The sequence below is a fragment of the Apteryx mantelli genome, chromosome 3, assembly GCF_036417845.1.
Source record: "Apteryx mantelli isolate bAptMan1 chromosome 3, bAptMan1.hap1, whole genome shotgun sequence".
In the NCBI taxonomy this organism is placed as follows: Eukaryota; Metazoa; Chordata; class Aves; order Apterygiformes; family Apterygidae; genus Apteryx; species Apteryx mantelli.
Genome location: NC_089980.1, coordinates 83,793,297 through 83,806,849, shown reverse-complemented (window position 1 = coordinate 83,806,849; position 13,553 = coordinate 83,793,297). Strand labels below are relative to the sequence as shown.

The window sequence follows — 13,553 nt, the reverse complement described above, 5'->3', positions numbered from 1 at the left end:
TTAATCTGTCAAACTGTTAATTTCCATATAAACGTAGCAAAGGGGGGGGAAAGTTCGTGTTCATTCATTTAAATTAAACTTCGGTCATCTTAGATAAAATCATTTACTATTCCAGTGAAAAATGTAAAACATGTATAGGGCTTTGAAATTGCCAGGGAATTATTTTTAACTTCATTGAAACTGTATCACACTGGCTGGTTTTTCTGAAGAACCTTAATATTCTGCAGGTTCTTTAGTGGAATTTGTAATACTTATCTGCAGCTATTATCTTCATGATATCACCTCTTGGCAGCAGTATCAAGGAGTTTCTCTAATGAGTAACTTTCCTAGCCTTAATTACAGGTGAAAATCATGAAATATTTACAGTAAAAAGTTCCTTTCAGTAGTGTGCCTTCATCTTACAAATGTTTTGTACAGCAAAACTAGCTAATGCCAATCTCTAAACATAAATATTATGTTTCAGAAGAAAAAATAAAAAATGCAAGAAGTCTTCACATGAACAGAAATATACTGCAGAGATTAAAAAACAAAATGGCAAGGGAAACATAACAGGAGAAAGGACCACAGCCCTCTGCTACTGGGTTATCCACTACAAATTCGCTGGCAAATACTATGGCTAATGGATAGCACCTGGTTAGCCCTAGATTAAGCAACATCTGATTTTGTAGTTGTGGGTGGTCTTTATAAGTTGCTGGTCTAATGTAAAAATATTCTATGAAAATGCAAAATAACTCTACTTGCATCTGTCTGTGTTGGGACTCCTAGGCTGCAATAAATCTCTCAGTCTGGAAGAGGGATTCCTCTCCAAGAGTCAAATTACTGCATCTTCCTACTGGGAGGAGACCAACGAATTCGGGCAACAATTTCTGTGGTCCCCTGACAAGGCTTGGCTTCAAGTCTCAGGACTAGCCTGGGCTTCCAACCACAGCAGCAGTCGTGAATGGTTAGAGATAGACTTGGGAGAGAAGAAGAGAATAACAGGTAAATTATTATCTGGTTAATAGGAGCTATTTTTTCAGCTGGAGAAAGAAACTAAATGCAGTTGAAAAGCTAATAATGCACTAATGCAATATTTATTTTATTAAATGTAATTAAACATTCTATATGGAGGAATAGTATTTTCATATTTAAGAAATCACAGTTATTCATAAGACTGGTGTTCCTACAAGGATACAGGATTATACTCAACTGTCATGCATGCAGATCATGTTAATTATCTGTAAACATGCTGTAGGCTCAGAAAAAATATTTACACTGTGACCAGTAGAGCATGGATATATGACAAATGATTGTTTAGGATCTATTCATGATGCCTTTCTCAAATCAACACAGAATATTAAAGTCATAGCCTTTGAAATAATGTTCTAGGTGAAAGAGATCCCTGTTGCCAACTCCTGGTTTAGTTGTAAAAATATAAATTACAGTTGCTGCTAAAGATGTAAAGACTGCTGATATGGACCATAATATCCAAAAGCAATTATTATTTTGGGGTTCATTAATAAGGGTTTTGTTAAAAATTCCAAAGCTTGAAATTCACAATGTAAAACCAATTTCCCTTCTTCACCTAGCTCCTCAACTCAAGTAAACACCCCTCAATTCCAAACATAGTTTGAAAAGTAAATTAAGACTTTGAAGGCAAAGCTCTCTGGATTGTTTTTCCTTGCATATTTGCATTTGAAAATGTTCCTTTAAGAAACAGAGCTAAGAAATGAAAACATATTTTGTTTTTTGTTACAAGGGATTATGACCACTGGTTCTGGATCCACTATGCTGAATTTTGACTTTTATGTAAAGACATTTATAATGAACTACAGAAATAACAACTCAAAATGGAGAACTTACAAAGGAATTCTAAGCAACGAAGAAAAGGTAAGAGGAGGTGGAGTGGGAAAACACAGAAAAAACGCTTATGCTGCCTTGACATTGAAGGGCAGACTTTTGCTGTCAAGAAAGATGAGGAGTTTTAGACTTGTCGAGACTTGGATCATCCTCATCAGTGTAATTTACGGATCTGGAATAGATAGTGAGCTTGTTGAAACAAGGAGGTTAACCGGGGCTTGCTGAAGTTGAGAGCTACAGGTACATACACGGATGTATGTATGTGTCCTTTTTTTAAAAAAAACGCATAACTAAAGCTGTACAAAAGGCTATTTGGATGTGTGCTTGGCTCCACACCCCTCTGTGCAAGGAAGGCTCTGCAGCACAGCAGTGCGGGTATATACGGCATCAGCAAAGCTGCATTTCTGCACCGGTATGGTAAACCCACTCCCCACACAAGCAAAATGACTGGCACTGGTGAAAGCGCAGCATCGCTGGTAGAGCTGTGTCTACAGAAAGAGCTTCTGTTCAGACCATGTTGTGTTAATTGGGATTACACTGCTTCCTGCCCTCGGCTGACATAACTCTTCTGACACAAGTCTGTAGGCACAGCCTAAGTCTATTAGGAATCAATGTAACTGAACTAAAATAAATGCCCTTAAACCAGAACGCCTGTCCACACAACAGCTTTCACAGACTGTTTGAATTATTTAACAATGAACTGATGAAAGCAGGGCAACTTGTTGATACGGACAAAGGATGTGCTGCACAAGTTCATATATTAACATTTTTCTGTGAAAACCTTATGTTTCCTTTAAAACAAAACAAACCAAAAGTCCATCCCTAAAGCTCAAAGCCTGATTTCACTCATTGTTTTTGCGGGATTGAGGGAACTCAGTTTGTCTCAGTACCAAGCTCTAACTGGTCCTCAGCCCTGACTGTGGATTCTAAAAACTTGCTAGACCTGAAGCGAGATTTCCTACTGACTCTGGCCGAATTATGAAAAACAGGCATTGAAAATCTGATGTTTTGCAGTGTCCCACAATGACTTGCTATTTATAAACAATCTTTTGAAGTTGTTATGTCTGATCTTAGTTCCAACAGGCACATGGCAGAACCTGTCCCATCAGAGCCCTATGTGGCTTTGCATTTGATCTAGCTGTACATGCGCTGGACTGACTCTGGGAAATCCTGTACAAGTACAGCCACATGGTTAATAGTCACTCATTCAATCTTGATACAGAAAATTGACAATTTTACTAAAATGTCTAGAAATATTTCACTTTCAACAAATACTACGGTTGGGTTATTTTTCTTCTTAAGTTTTTATCCCCTGTTGCCTAAGTAAGGGCACTGCAGTGCTATTAAATCAAAAATGATAGCATTATATCAGGATACATTAACTAGAAATTACATAGAATTGAAACAGAGTGATAATCTTTCTTCTCTGTCTGAGCTATTAGCAAAATGTGATCATCTGTCAGAACTAAAAAGATTATTTCTTTTCAGAGTTCTTAGTTCTAAAATCTTGTGGTTACATCCCAGATTATCAATATATTAGTTTTAGGGTAATGAAAATGTTTAAATTTGGATGTCAGGAGTATTTTTGACAAACAGACTTTTAAAACAGAGCAATTTATATGCTCACATCTTGTCGCAGGTATTCCAAGGCAACTCCAACACTGGTGACATAGTACGTAATAATTTCATCCCTCCAATAGTGGCCCGTTATGTGCGAGTTATTCCCCAGACCTGGAACCAAAGAATAGCATTGAAGCTTGAGCTGATCGGTTGTCGAGTCATGCAAGGTATGGGGTAAGCACTACTTCCACGACAGGGCGCCTCAAAAGTGGGCTGCGCGACCACAGTGCAATGATTTCACATTCTCTTTTGCAGGTAATAGTTCATTTACGCATTCAATGTGGCAAAAGCCAAGCCAGAGCACAGAAACCTCCCTTGGAAAAGAAGACCAAACGGTTACAGAACCCATCCCATCAGAAGAAACTAACTTAGGTAACACTATGTAGCAGTGCCTTTCCTCTAGGATATGTCACAGCTTCATCTCTGCCTGAGTAAACTTTAAATTTTCTCACAAATCAAAACTTTTATTTTCCGTTCAGACTGTTTAAAGGGTTTTCTACAAAGAGAAGAGGGAGGAACATAGGTTCTTTTAGCTTTGAGGCACAGAAAGAGATTGAATACTTTAATTTTTCTTGATATAAGAAATATTAGGCATTGGTTTCCCTGTCATACTGATTTATTTGCTATGCTTGGTAGGCTCAGGGAAGCATACTGAGAACTCTCAGCATTTTGTGGAGGGCCCCTTATCTTCCTCACTCTTGCCCCATATTTTATAATTTTTGAGGCAGTGGACTCACAAAAACGTTACCTTCTCTCTAAGCAACCATGACTCATCCCAACGGCAAGTCCCCAGCCCTAAGCAAGATACAGTCGTGTTACGATTGTGTAATCAAACATTTTTTCATAATGCATATGTTCAAGGGGGCTCAGACAACCTCTCATACTTCTTAATCCTTTGAGTGCCTTAATTTGCAGTCTTCGTCCTTTAACATTGTGGAGGTAATTTCTTAGATCTTAAAAAGTAAGCAAACAAAATTTGTTGTTTATACTGACTGACTGATGGATCCAGAGCCGGATAGGAGCTATCAGCCCCACCACACCAAACACTGCCACCTCTCAGGTAGCTGATAGTTGTAGCATTATCTCTGTAAACAAACAAGCTGCAAGGAGCAATCATTGTAAGAAAAAAGAGTCTTCTGAAACTGCATTGCTCTTGCCTAGAGCAAGCTCAGTTCATCTGTGTGGAGGTATGAGTAAATTGTATCAATGTTCACTGAAAATGAAATCTTTTGAAATTTCAATTGCTAAATTGTAAGTTCCCTTTGGACACGTGTACTTCCTTATTCTACGCCTTATAAGTGGCCATAGGAGTGGCAATAGGCACACTCCGGACACAAAAGCCACCTCACTGATGAATTTCAAATCCCTGCTTTAAACCCTGGTGTGTTAGAATTTAACATGGGCTTGACATAATTTCCCCTAGCCCCATTCTCGGAAATGGTTGAACTCTTCTGACTGAATTGTTTCAATCAGGTCAGCATGAGCCAGATACTCAGCATGTAAAATTGCAGCCTCATTTGGCAGTTTTATAAGCAACTGAAAATAGAGTTGTTATAAGTGGCTTTTTGTGAAAGTTACCTAGTGTGTAATAAGAAAGACCTGCTCTTTGGAAGGATGCATATAAGCATTTAGTCAAGTTTGAGAAAATATATCAACCTTGAAAAAATATATTTAACTCTTTAGTCTCAACGCAGGTGCAGATATGCATGTGACATCAAAGTATGGTTGAGGAGTGGTCCTGCAGTTTTGCAGTTTTACAGTTTTACGTTTTCATGCTTTCTTGCAAGGAGTGCTTCTGCAAGGCTATCAGCCTTTTGCTGTATTCTCTATAGTAAATATTATCCAGCTTCAAAGTAATTTGCCTTTTTAACTTTTATCCATTTTTTTTTCTCATGCAGGCTTAAAACTTACAGCTATAATTGTCCCAGTCCTCATAGTGCTGTGTCTGTTCCTGTTCTCTGGAATTTGTATCTGTGCAGCTCTACGAAAGTAAGACACTGTCTTTTTTCATAGGAGGTATTCGTGGCTATGTAGCTGCCATTTCCAACTATGTGCCCTCTTTCCAGAGCCTCTTTACTAAGAGGCTACAATTGTTTGGAAGTCCTCCTTTTAAACAGAACTCGTGTTGTGTCTTTGTAAATTGTATTTCTCAAACATCCCTTAGTCAGACAAAAACAAAGGTGAAGTAGGGCAGAACTGCATACCCCAGTTTGTAGAGTCCTGTGTAACTGGTTATTCTCTTCAGCCTGCTTGGATCCACAAATACCAAGGGATAATGCAATCTAAGTTTCCATACCAAAGCAAAGTAAAAATTCAGCTGGGGGAGGATCTGAGCTATCTGAATCATTTTTTTTCACTTCCCTCTTGTTGTTTCTACCTCCTGGTCTCTTAAGTTAGAGCTCTTCACTTGGGGGGCTGAAACCAGAACTGATCCATAAGGAGTGGAACACATTAAGTGTTCACATACTTTATGTGTTAGAGCAGATTCCTAAGCCACTTCCTTTCATGAGTTAGAGGACTGGGAGAAACATCGCTAGCTTTGGTTCTTGCTAGATGTCCATTCATATGAACTTGCCTCTGAATGTAGACCAGGGAAATGTTTCTGTCAGCAGATGGGGATTTGGAAGTATAAACAAATCTCTTGTGATGCTACTTTATCACTAACAGTACCCAAGCCTGCCCTGGATTTCCAGAAAAATCAATAAACTAGTGAAAGAATTCAGAATAGCAGACCCAAGATCAACATATAAGGACATGCACACATCAAACCGTGAGTGCCAGCTCAAGCAGAAGAAATATGAACACGAGCACTCAGAACCTATATACAGATGGGGGGAAAAACCTAAATGTCAAAATGCTGGCTTGCATGTCTTACATTATAATAAACACTATCCTCCAGAAAATAAAAGTGAACAATTGTCCTCAGCCTCCAGACATGATGATTCTCTCTGTTGAAGCTAAGGAATGAAGATGAAATGCTGTAAATGCAAAAGTTTATAAACGCTTTCCTATCCTTACAGGCGAGAAACCAAAGGACTTTCTTATGGATTATCCAATGCTCAGAAATCAGGTTAGTGGAGGATCATGAGTTTTGTCCTGTCCTGTCTGTGGGGCCAATGGGAAGAGTTTTATGCAATTAAGCATGAAATGCTTATGAAATAGCATCCAGGTTTCTTCATTCAAATTCACTATTTCATAAAAGGGAAATAGCAAATGATAGTCCCACTTGTCTCATCTTAGCACAGTGCCCAGAGAAACAATATAATTTGGTTTCTGTGACAGAAAGGCAATTAGCAAAAGATCTATTATACAAAGTGCATAAATTAGCATATAAGAGTGCTCCCAGGTGCCCTCCCTTCCCTTCCCTCCTCCAAAATACCTATTTTGCAGAAAATTGCTACTTTCCTTCCCCCCCGCCACCAGCACAAGGGATTGCCTTTCTCCAAGAGGAAGGGCTAATAATTTTATTACAGCTTTAATATTTCCGTCTCACTGTCTTCCTTGATTGGGACTGTACTTACGAAACCTAACAATACTGAATTGTACTTCGCGTGTAAAATCTGAATAGAGTTTTGGCTTGAGGACTTTGTTTTAGAAGATGCCTGCAAAACCCTGGTGAAGTAACATGCTTTATCTTGCTTGATTAAGCTTTCTAGAGTGCAGTCTCCTGTGAGCTTGGAAACTGGGGTTTAGCTGCTTTTCCTCACCTGCCAACTCTGTAGAGAAATATCCTTCTGAATCTCAGTGTTTCATAAAAAGGAAAAGGAAAAGGAAAAATGAAGCAATTCACTTGTCTCTTGACAAATTTCTCACAGCAGCTCAGCTCCAAAATTTCATCTCTCAGCAGATGTTGACGTCAGTGAAAGAAACTCTGTTACCCATTTCAGCTCACCCTCATTAGAAAATTAATTTGTACTTAAGATCATATTTGTTAATATGATTCCTCAAGGTCACATCATATAATCCTTTCTTACTTGCTAATGAGGACAAATCCCATGAAATTGGAGATAGCCTCTTATCCAGTCAGTTCATTTGCAGTGTGTGCGCTTCATAAATCAAGCTCCTAAAAGCTGTGAACCAGGCTTGGGACTTAAAAAGCTGGGAGTTGAACCCACCTCTCTACAGACTTCCTGTCACAGGCTCCAGACAAGTAATTTACACAGTGGAATTTCTCTTTTCTGTCCCACAAGGATGCTGTGAGAACAAATTAATTGGTAAGTGCAGGTGCTCAGATATCAGTGGCCATATTAGTCCGCTGAAAAAAGAAAAGCTCTAGACATTTTAAGCACTATTTTTGCCACATAAGCGATGGCAAAATATTTAGCTTATATAGAGCTGGTATTTTACTAATGTATCTTGTTAAAGTATCAGTCCTGGCACCCACAAATATTGAGGCCTTCTTGCCAAGAAACAAACACAAGGAAAACTTCTGTATACTTTAGTTTTCACTTGGAAAAACCCAGCTGATGGTTCATTTTTTTCCCTTTCACCTTCTAAGTTTAGGGTTTGGGGTTTTTTTGTTTTTTGCAAACAGCCTGTTTTAGTCTTGTTTTTTAGCAACTTTAATATATTGATAACAATGTATACAGCAAAAAATTAACTTTCTGATAAGCCCTGAAGTTTTCCATTTTTATTTCTTTATTATAGGTTGTTGGAAACAAATCAAGCAGCCCTTCACTAGACATCAGTCAACTGAATTTACCATTAGCTATAATAATGAGAAGGAGACACCGCAAAAACTAGATCTGGTCACAAGTGACATGGCAGGTAACAATTTCTTCCCTCCAATGCATTTATTTTACTCTGCGTACCAAGTAGATAAAAAGAAGAGGGACAGGTCAGAAACATTAGCAGTTCTTCTAGCTCTCATGCAAGCTGAGGTCCAGGAACAGATTTACCCATATTCATCCTGGACATTTAGTGAAGTAGCTAAATATATTAGGGGAAGAAAAAACAACACACACACACACACACACACACACACACACACTAGATGATCCCTTCATTTTTTGTTGGACTTGTAACTATTTTGGAAAATTTTTGCAGGGGGTTATCGAGCCAGATTTTCCTCACTCTGGAATAGTTATGGTTGAAGGTAACTGTGAAAGGCACTCAGGCATGAATGCAGTGCAAGAACATGTCTAGGATAGGATAGTTTAACTTTACTGACTTATTTTTAAATTTCTATTTAAAGTCAAATGTCTCTGGAAGTAGAACAAAATATAACGACCCTTGCTGCTTATCGAACAGAAAAGGTTAGTTTGTGAAGGGATTTTACAGCCAGCCGGAGGTAGTGCTGAGATCTCTGTGCAGCTCTCTCGGTGCCTTATCTATTTCAGAGCCTAGCCCTCCCGAAGTGAAGTAGGCAGATGAGAGAGAGAAAAGAAAACAAACAAAAAAAAGTGCTTCTCTTGTGTGCTACCTTGCCTCCAGATCATTGTTTGGATAGAGCAAATCCCTGCATCAGTGCTATTTGCGTCCTGAAGGGATGTTTTTTTAATTCATCCTCTTAGCACCTCTTATCCCTGCCCAGTTTTCTCTGTCTGGAAAGGCTAGTGAGACCAGCCATTTTACGGGATCAGTGAGCAGCGATCTCCCAGAAGGATAAATCTGCTGTTTCCAACCTCCAGACCTTAGAATTCCTTAGAATTTCTCCTACTGTGTTTGGCAGAGAAATATAGTAAAAAAAAAAAAAAAAAAAAAAGGATATATACATATATATATATATATAGAGTAATTTCATGGGGTGCTACCCTGGATATTTGTCAAAGATGGTTTCACTGCTTTAAAGAAACATTCTGTATAAAAATCTATAAAGCAGTTTTATTTTGTGAAGGAGAGGGAGCAAATCAAAGTTCTTTATAAATCACAGTTATCTGGCTACCCTGACTGTGCCTAGGGAGTCTCTGCTTTCTCCATCTTCTTTTTCTGCACTGTGAGAATTCTTAACTCTGATTCTGGCCTGGCAGCTCCTGAGATTTAGTATTTCACCTACAGTCACCTTAAAAATAAGAAACATGAAGTAAAAAAATGTGAATGAAGCCCAGAAATGTGCAGCAAGTGCCGTTTAATAATTAGATTGCAGAGGGCATGTAACTTGCATATAGGTTTCCTACTACATGAAATTCTTCCCCTTCAAATTCCCTGCTATTTACTGGTTCTCAAAGACAACCCAGAACAAGTCAAGACACTTCATTCTAAGCTACTAAGAATTACTCAGAATGGCAGCAGCGATGCTGGAGAAAGCTGCATTACTTATTTACTGAAATATCTTAACACCTTCACCCTACACACTAAAGTTTGGGAAGTAGCCAGGAACTGCCAAAGAGATTCACAGGACATATGGGATTGAATTCAACGCTCATGTCAGATGAACCATGATGCCAGAACAGAAACTGAGTTAACTTCTTATCAGTGTCATTTACTAGAACTGCTCAGACCAGCATTTATATAAATAAGAAATTTTCACTAGCACTAATGTGAAAAAGTTAAACTCTGAATTTTCTCATAATAATTTTACTGGATTTTTGAAAACCCTTTTAGTTCAGATCTTTGTTACATGGTAGCCTGGGATCTCTTTAACTAGAGGCTGCGTTCCCTTTATCTTACTTCTTGCTCCTAACTTGCTCATTTGTGAGTTCCTAATTATTTTCCTGCCATCTTCCTTGACTGAGGTAACTGTCCACTGCCTCCGACAGTGCTGTTCCCACTTCTTGTCTTACGGCTTGTTCCTCCTCACACACACGCTTCAGTTCTGAGCTGACTTAACACATTTCACACTTTTCTTGACTCTCTTGGCTGCCATTCCATCTAACTTTATCCTTCTTGTCATTCAACTACTGTGAGATTCCTTTTAAATAAAGCAGGCACTTGGTAGGGCTTGTTAAGGATCCTCCAGGCATTTTAATTATTCCAAAAGTGGAACACTTGTTTTGGGAACTTCTTGTTTGTGGAACTTCATGTAAAATCTTTTGTCTGATTCATTGCTAATATTTTGTTGACTTTTATCTTTTTTAGTTTTTTGACTATACTCCAAAAACGATGTTAATTTATTTGGGTGGGTAGGTGGGGAAAGGAAGGAAGGAAGGAAGGAAGAAAAGGGATGGCAGATTGTAGCTTCTCTGTAGAACAGCTCCTGCCAAGTTCTGTAACACATGCTTGCTGAAGAAGATTACAGAAACGGAGTTGGGACAATGTTTCCTCACATACCCGATAACAATGTATTTGATATAATATCTGAATCATTTTTCAGCTCTGCTGCTTACTACATAAAGTAATCCATGTATATATTATTGAGTAGTTCGTGCTTCCTTTTAGAGTATCAGCAGCCTCTCATGCTTGGAACTGGGACAGTGACACGAAAAGGATCTACTTTTAGACCCATGGACACCGAAGATGAGGGAAGAAGGGGGAGTTCAGAGTTTGAAAATCACTATCACTGTCCGCAAAGAGCTAACCGACACGAATATGCTCTGCCCCTGGCCAGTCAAGAACCTGAATATGCCACCCCCATCATAGAGCGGCATATGGCAAGAGAAAATAACTTCCCCTCTGAGAACGGCTACAATGTACCTGTAATCTCATCTCATAAACATTCTCTTTCTGCTGGCAATTTCTCTAGTTCAAGTAAGACCAATGCCAGGAATGGAGACTACCAGACACCTCAAAGTGTAATAAACTATGATAAACCTAAAGTTAACAGTATTCTGACCTCTGTGAGCTATAGTACAGACTACCAGAAGCCTCAGACTAATTCACTAGGAAGTGAGGGTTACTCAACACCTAGAGACTGCCTAAAACCAATAAGCCAGACAGCAATGACAGCTCTCTTGTGACCTGTTGAACAAGAGAGACTTGGTGCACAGGAATGTTACTGTACAGCTTCTGAAATGAAAATAGAGTTTTAAAGGAGTCTGCTGTGGAAGGCAGAAGGCAAACAAACCCTGTGTACATAATATTGCAGTCTTGCTGGGTTCTGACATCTGAAGAAAGCATATGCTGTTTATCACTGTTTATAGCAAGAGAGATGTTATCACTGAAGACTGTATATCTTATTTTCTGTAACTGATCTCAGTGCTCTGTTTGCAATGTGTGCAATTTGTACATAGCTTTTATTTAAGGAGAATTTCTTAAGTTTCCTTTTCACCTGTGGAATTGAAAGGAGAAAAAACAGCTATTGTAGAAAGGCCTGTTTAAAAAAAAACAGGTTTCCTCCTCTGACTTTATTTATTTTATTTGCTGTTGTACTGGCAGCTGTAAATTGTGTATCTTATGGTTGTGGTGGTTCATTTCCTTTCCTCTGATAACTGAAGATAGGGCATCACTATAGTTCTTCTTGGGAGGGTAGAAGACATAAAACTACTTGAAGCATAAAGTGCACAAGAAAAGGCAGCTGAGTATTTAAATGCTGTGTTCAAGCCCACCTTCCCAGCTGCCTTTTTAGCAGTAATTTTTACATGCTTGAATTTGATCTGGCCTATGAACTGAGCCTGTCTAATTTGCTGTTCATGTTAAAGACAGGTAAAAGGCAGAAACCTGTTTTGGGTTCGAAGCCATAGTGATCACTTTGCAGACACTCTGCAATAGAAAAAAAAAAAAAGTCAATACCTGTTAATCTGTTTCTTCAAGAAATGTGTGTGGAACCAAAATGTGAATTTATAGCTGAGAATTAAATTCTGTTCAAGCCTCAGCTGATGCTATTGCTGCTTGACTATAAGGAAGTTACTCCTTGACACACAGCAGCATGCGTTCTGAACTCTTCATTGCTCCACTAGGTATTTTTCTGTCCTACAACTTTAGCGTATTGTTTCTATTTGAAATATTTAGACAAAGTAAAGCACAATGTGTATATGATTTACTGTAGCATTTAAATTTGCAAATGAGCAGATCAGCACAGTTGTTTTCAAATATTTTTTCTTTTGCAGGGAATGCGATCCTTAATTCTTTTTTTGGACAAACTTGAAAAAGTGTGGGGATAGGTGCAACGTATTGCACAGTAGTTGGCTCCTCTTTCAGCAGAGGCGTCGTTGAAGCTAAACAGCTTCCCGTAGTGACTGGAACTGTCCCTGGCCGTTCTCCCTGCAGCACTTGGAGCCTTACTTTGTATTCAAAAGCGTGTCCTAAAATATCAGGAAGTGATACACTTCTGGGGATGAAGAATGGTGCTATATTTAAGGCACAAGGTTGGGAAACCAGACCAGTAAAATCTGATCCATGGGAAAGTCACTTACTATCTCAAGGCCCTCCATTTCTTTGTGTGTAAACTGGGATAATTTGCAAAGGATGCAACAAAGATTCTTTCTTTGTAAAGTGCTTTCAGATCCTTGGATGGAAAGTGCTGTAAGAGTACAGAATAGTTGTAGTGATCCTATTTACAAATATTGCTAATTCTAGACATATCTGATCTTAAGACAAGCTCTTAGTGGGGTCTTTGCATATGCTTGTTTTGTGGCCTCTATTGTGCAGTTCTCTCATGCTGTTGCACAGTGCATGTGATTCCTGTGCAAAGAAAAAAGAGTCAAGGTAACCTTGTAGCCTTCCTGTGTTTGCTGTCAATACAGTTTCTGTGAAATGTATAAAACACCTCAGGTTCTGAAGTGAAGCAGCAGCAGCCTGTTTGTTAGACCAAGTCGGGCAGTGTTGTTTACCTTCTGTTGTTTACATGTCTATGTAAATAAAGAACACTGGTATTTGTAAATCAGTCACACAGGCCTGGTGCTTAACTTGGTAACTTTAATCATCACCACACACCTACTCTTGTCACATATCCTGCAGGGCGAGAAGGAAGTGTTCCTTACACCATGCAAAAGTGCCAGTTGTGCTGCTGCAATTTACGTTCTCCGTATGACTGGCTAAAAAAAGATCATCTCGGTGCCCCATTTAGCCTGACTTTTCTGCCCATAATCTCTAGAGAAGTGCCCAGGAACAAAGTTCTCTGGCCAACCTGCTGCTGGATTTATATAACTGAGGAAAGGATGAGGATGCCCTCCTGATGAGCCTGACATGAATACTCCACCCACACAGCTAATTAGCCTGACTTGTCACTTTACAAACAAGCAGAGCTCAGTAATCAGAGCTATTCCCTAGCTAACGAG

At 39.0% G+C, this 13,553-nt stretch overlaps 1 protein-coding gene across 1 annotated transcript in view; it reads left to right on the top strand.

Annotated features, from left to right (window-relative positions):
- The window catches only part of DCBLD1 (discoidin, CUB and LCCL domain containing 1), a 47,893-nt gene extending 34,730 nt beyond the window's left edge, over positions 1–13,163 (top strand). Inside the window, exons 8-14 of the mRNA XM_067293808.1 lie at positions 1,739–1,869; positions 3,479–3,626; positions 3,715–3,831; positions 5,358–5,448; positions 6,480–6,529; positions 8,107–8,226; positions 10,777–13,163. Coding sequence (XP_067149909.1) covers positions 1,739–1,869; positions 3,479–3,626; positions 3,715–3,831; positions 5,358–5,448; positions 6,480–6,529; positions 8,107–8,226; positions 10,777–11,294 — 1,175 coding nt within the window. The 3' untranslated portion in view covers positions 11,295–13,163. The remainder of the gene's footprint in view (positions 1–1,738; positions 1,870–3,478; positions 3,627–3,714; positions 3,832–5,357; positions 5,449–6,479; positions 6,530–8,106; positions 8,227–10,776) is intronic.
- The last annotated feature ends 390 nt before the right edge of the window (positions 13,164–13,553 follow it).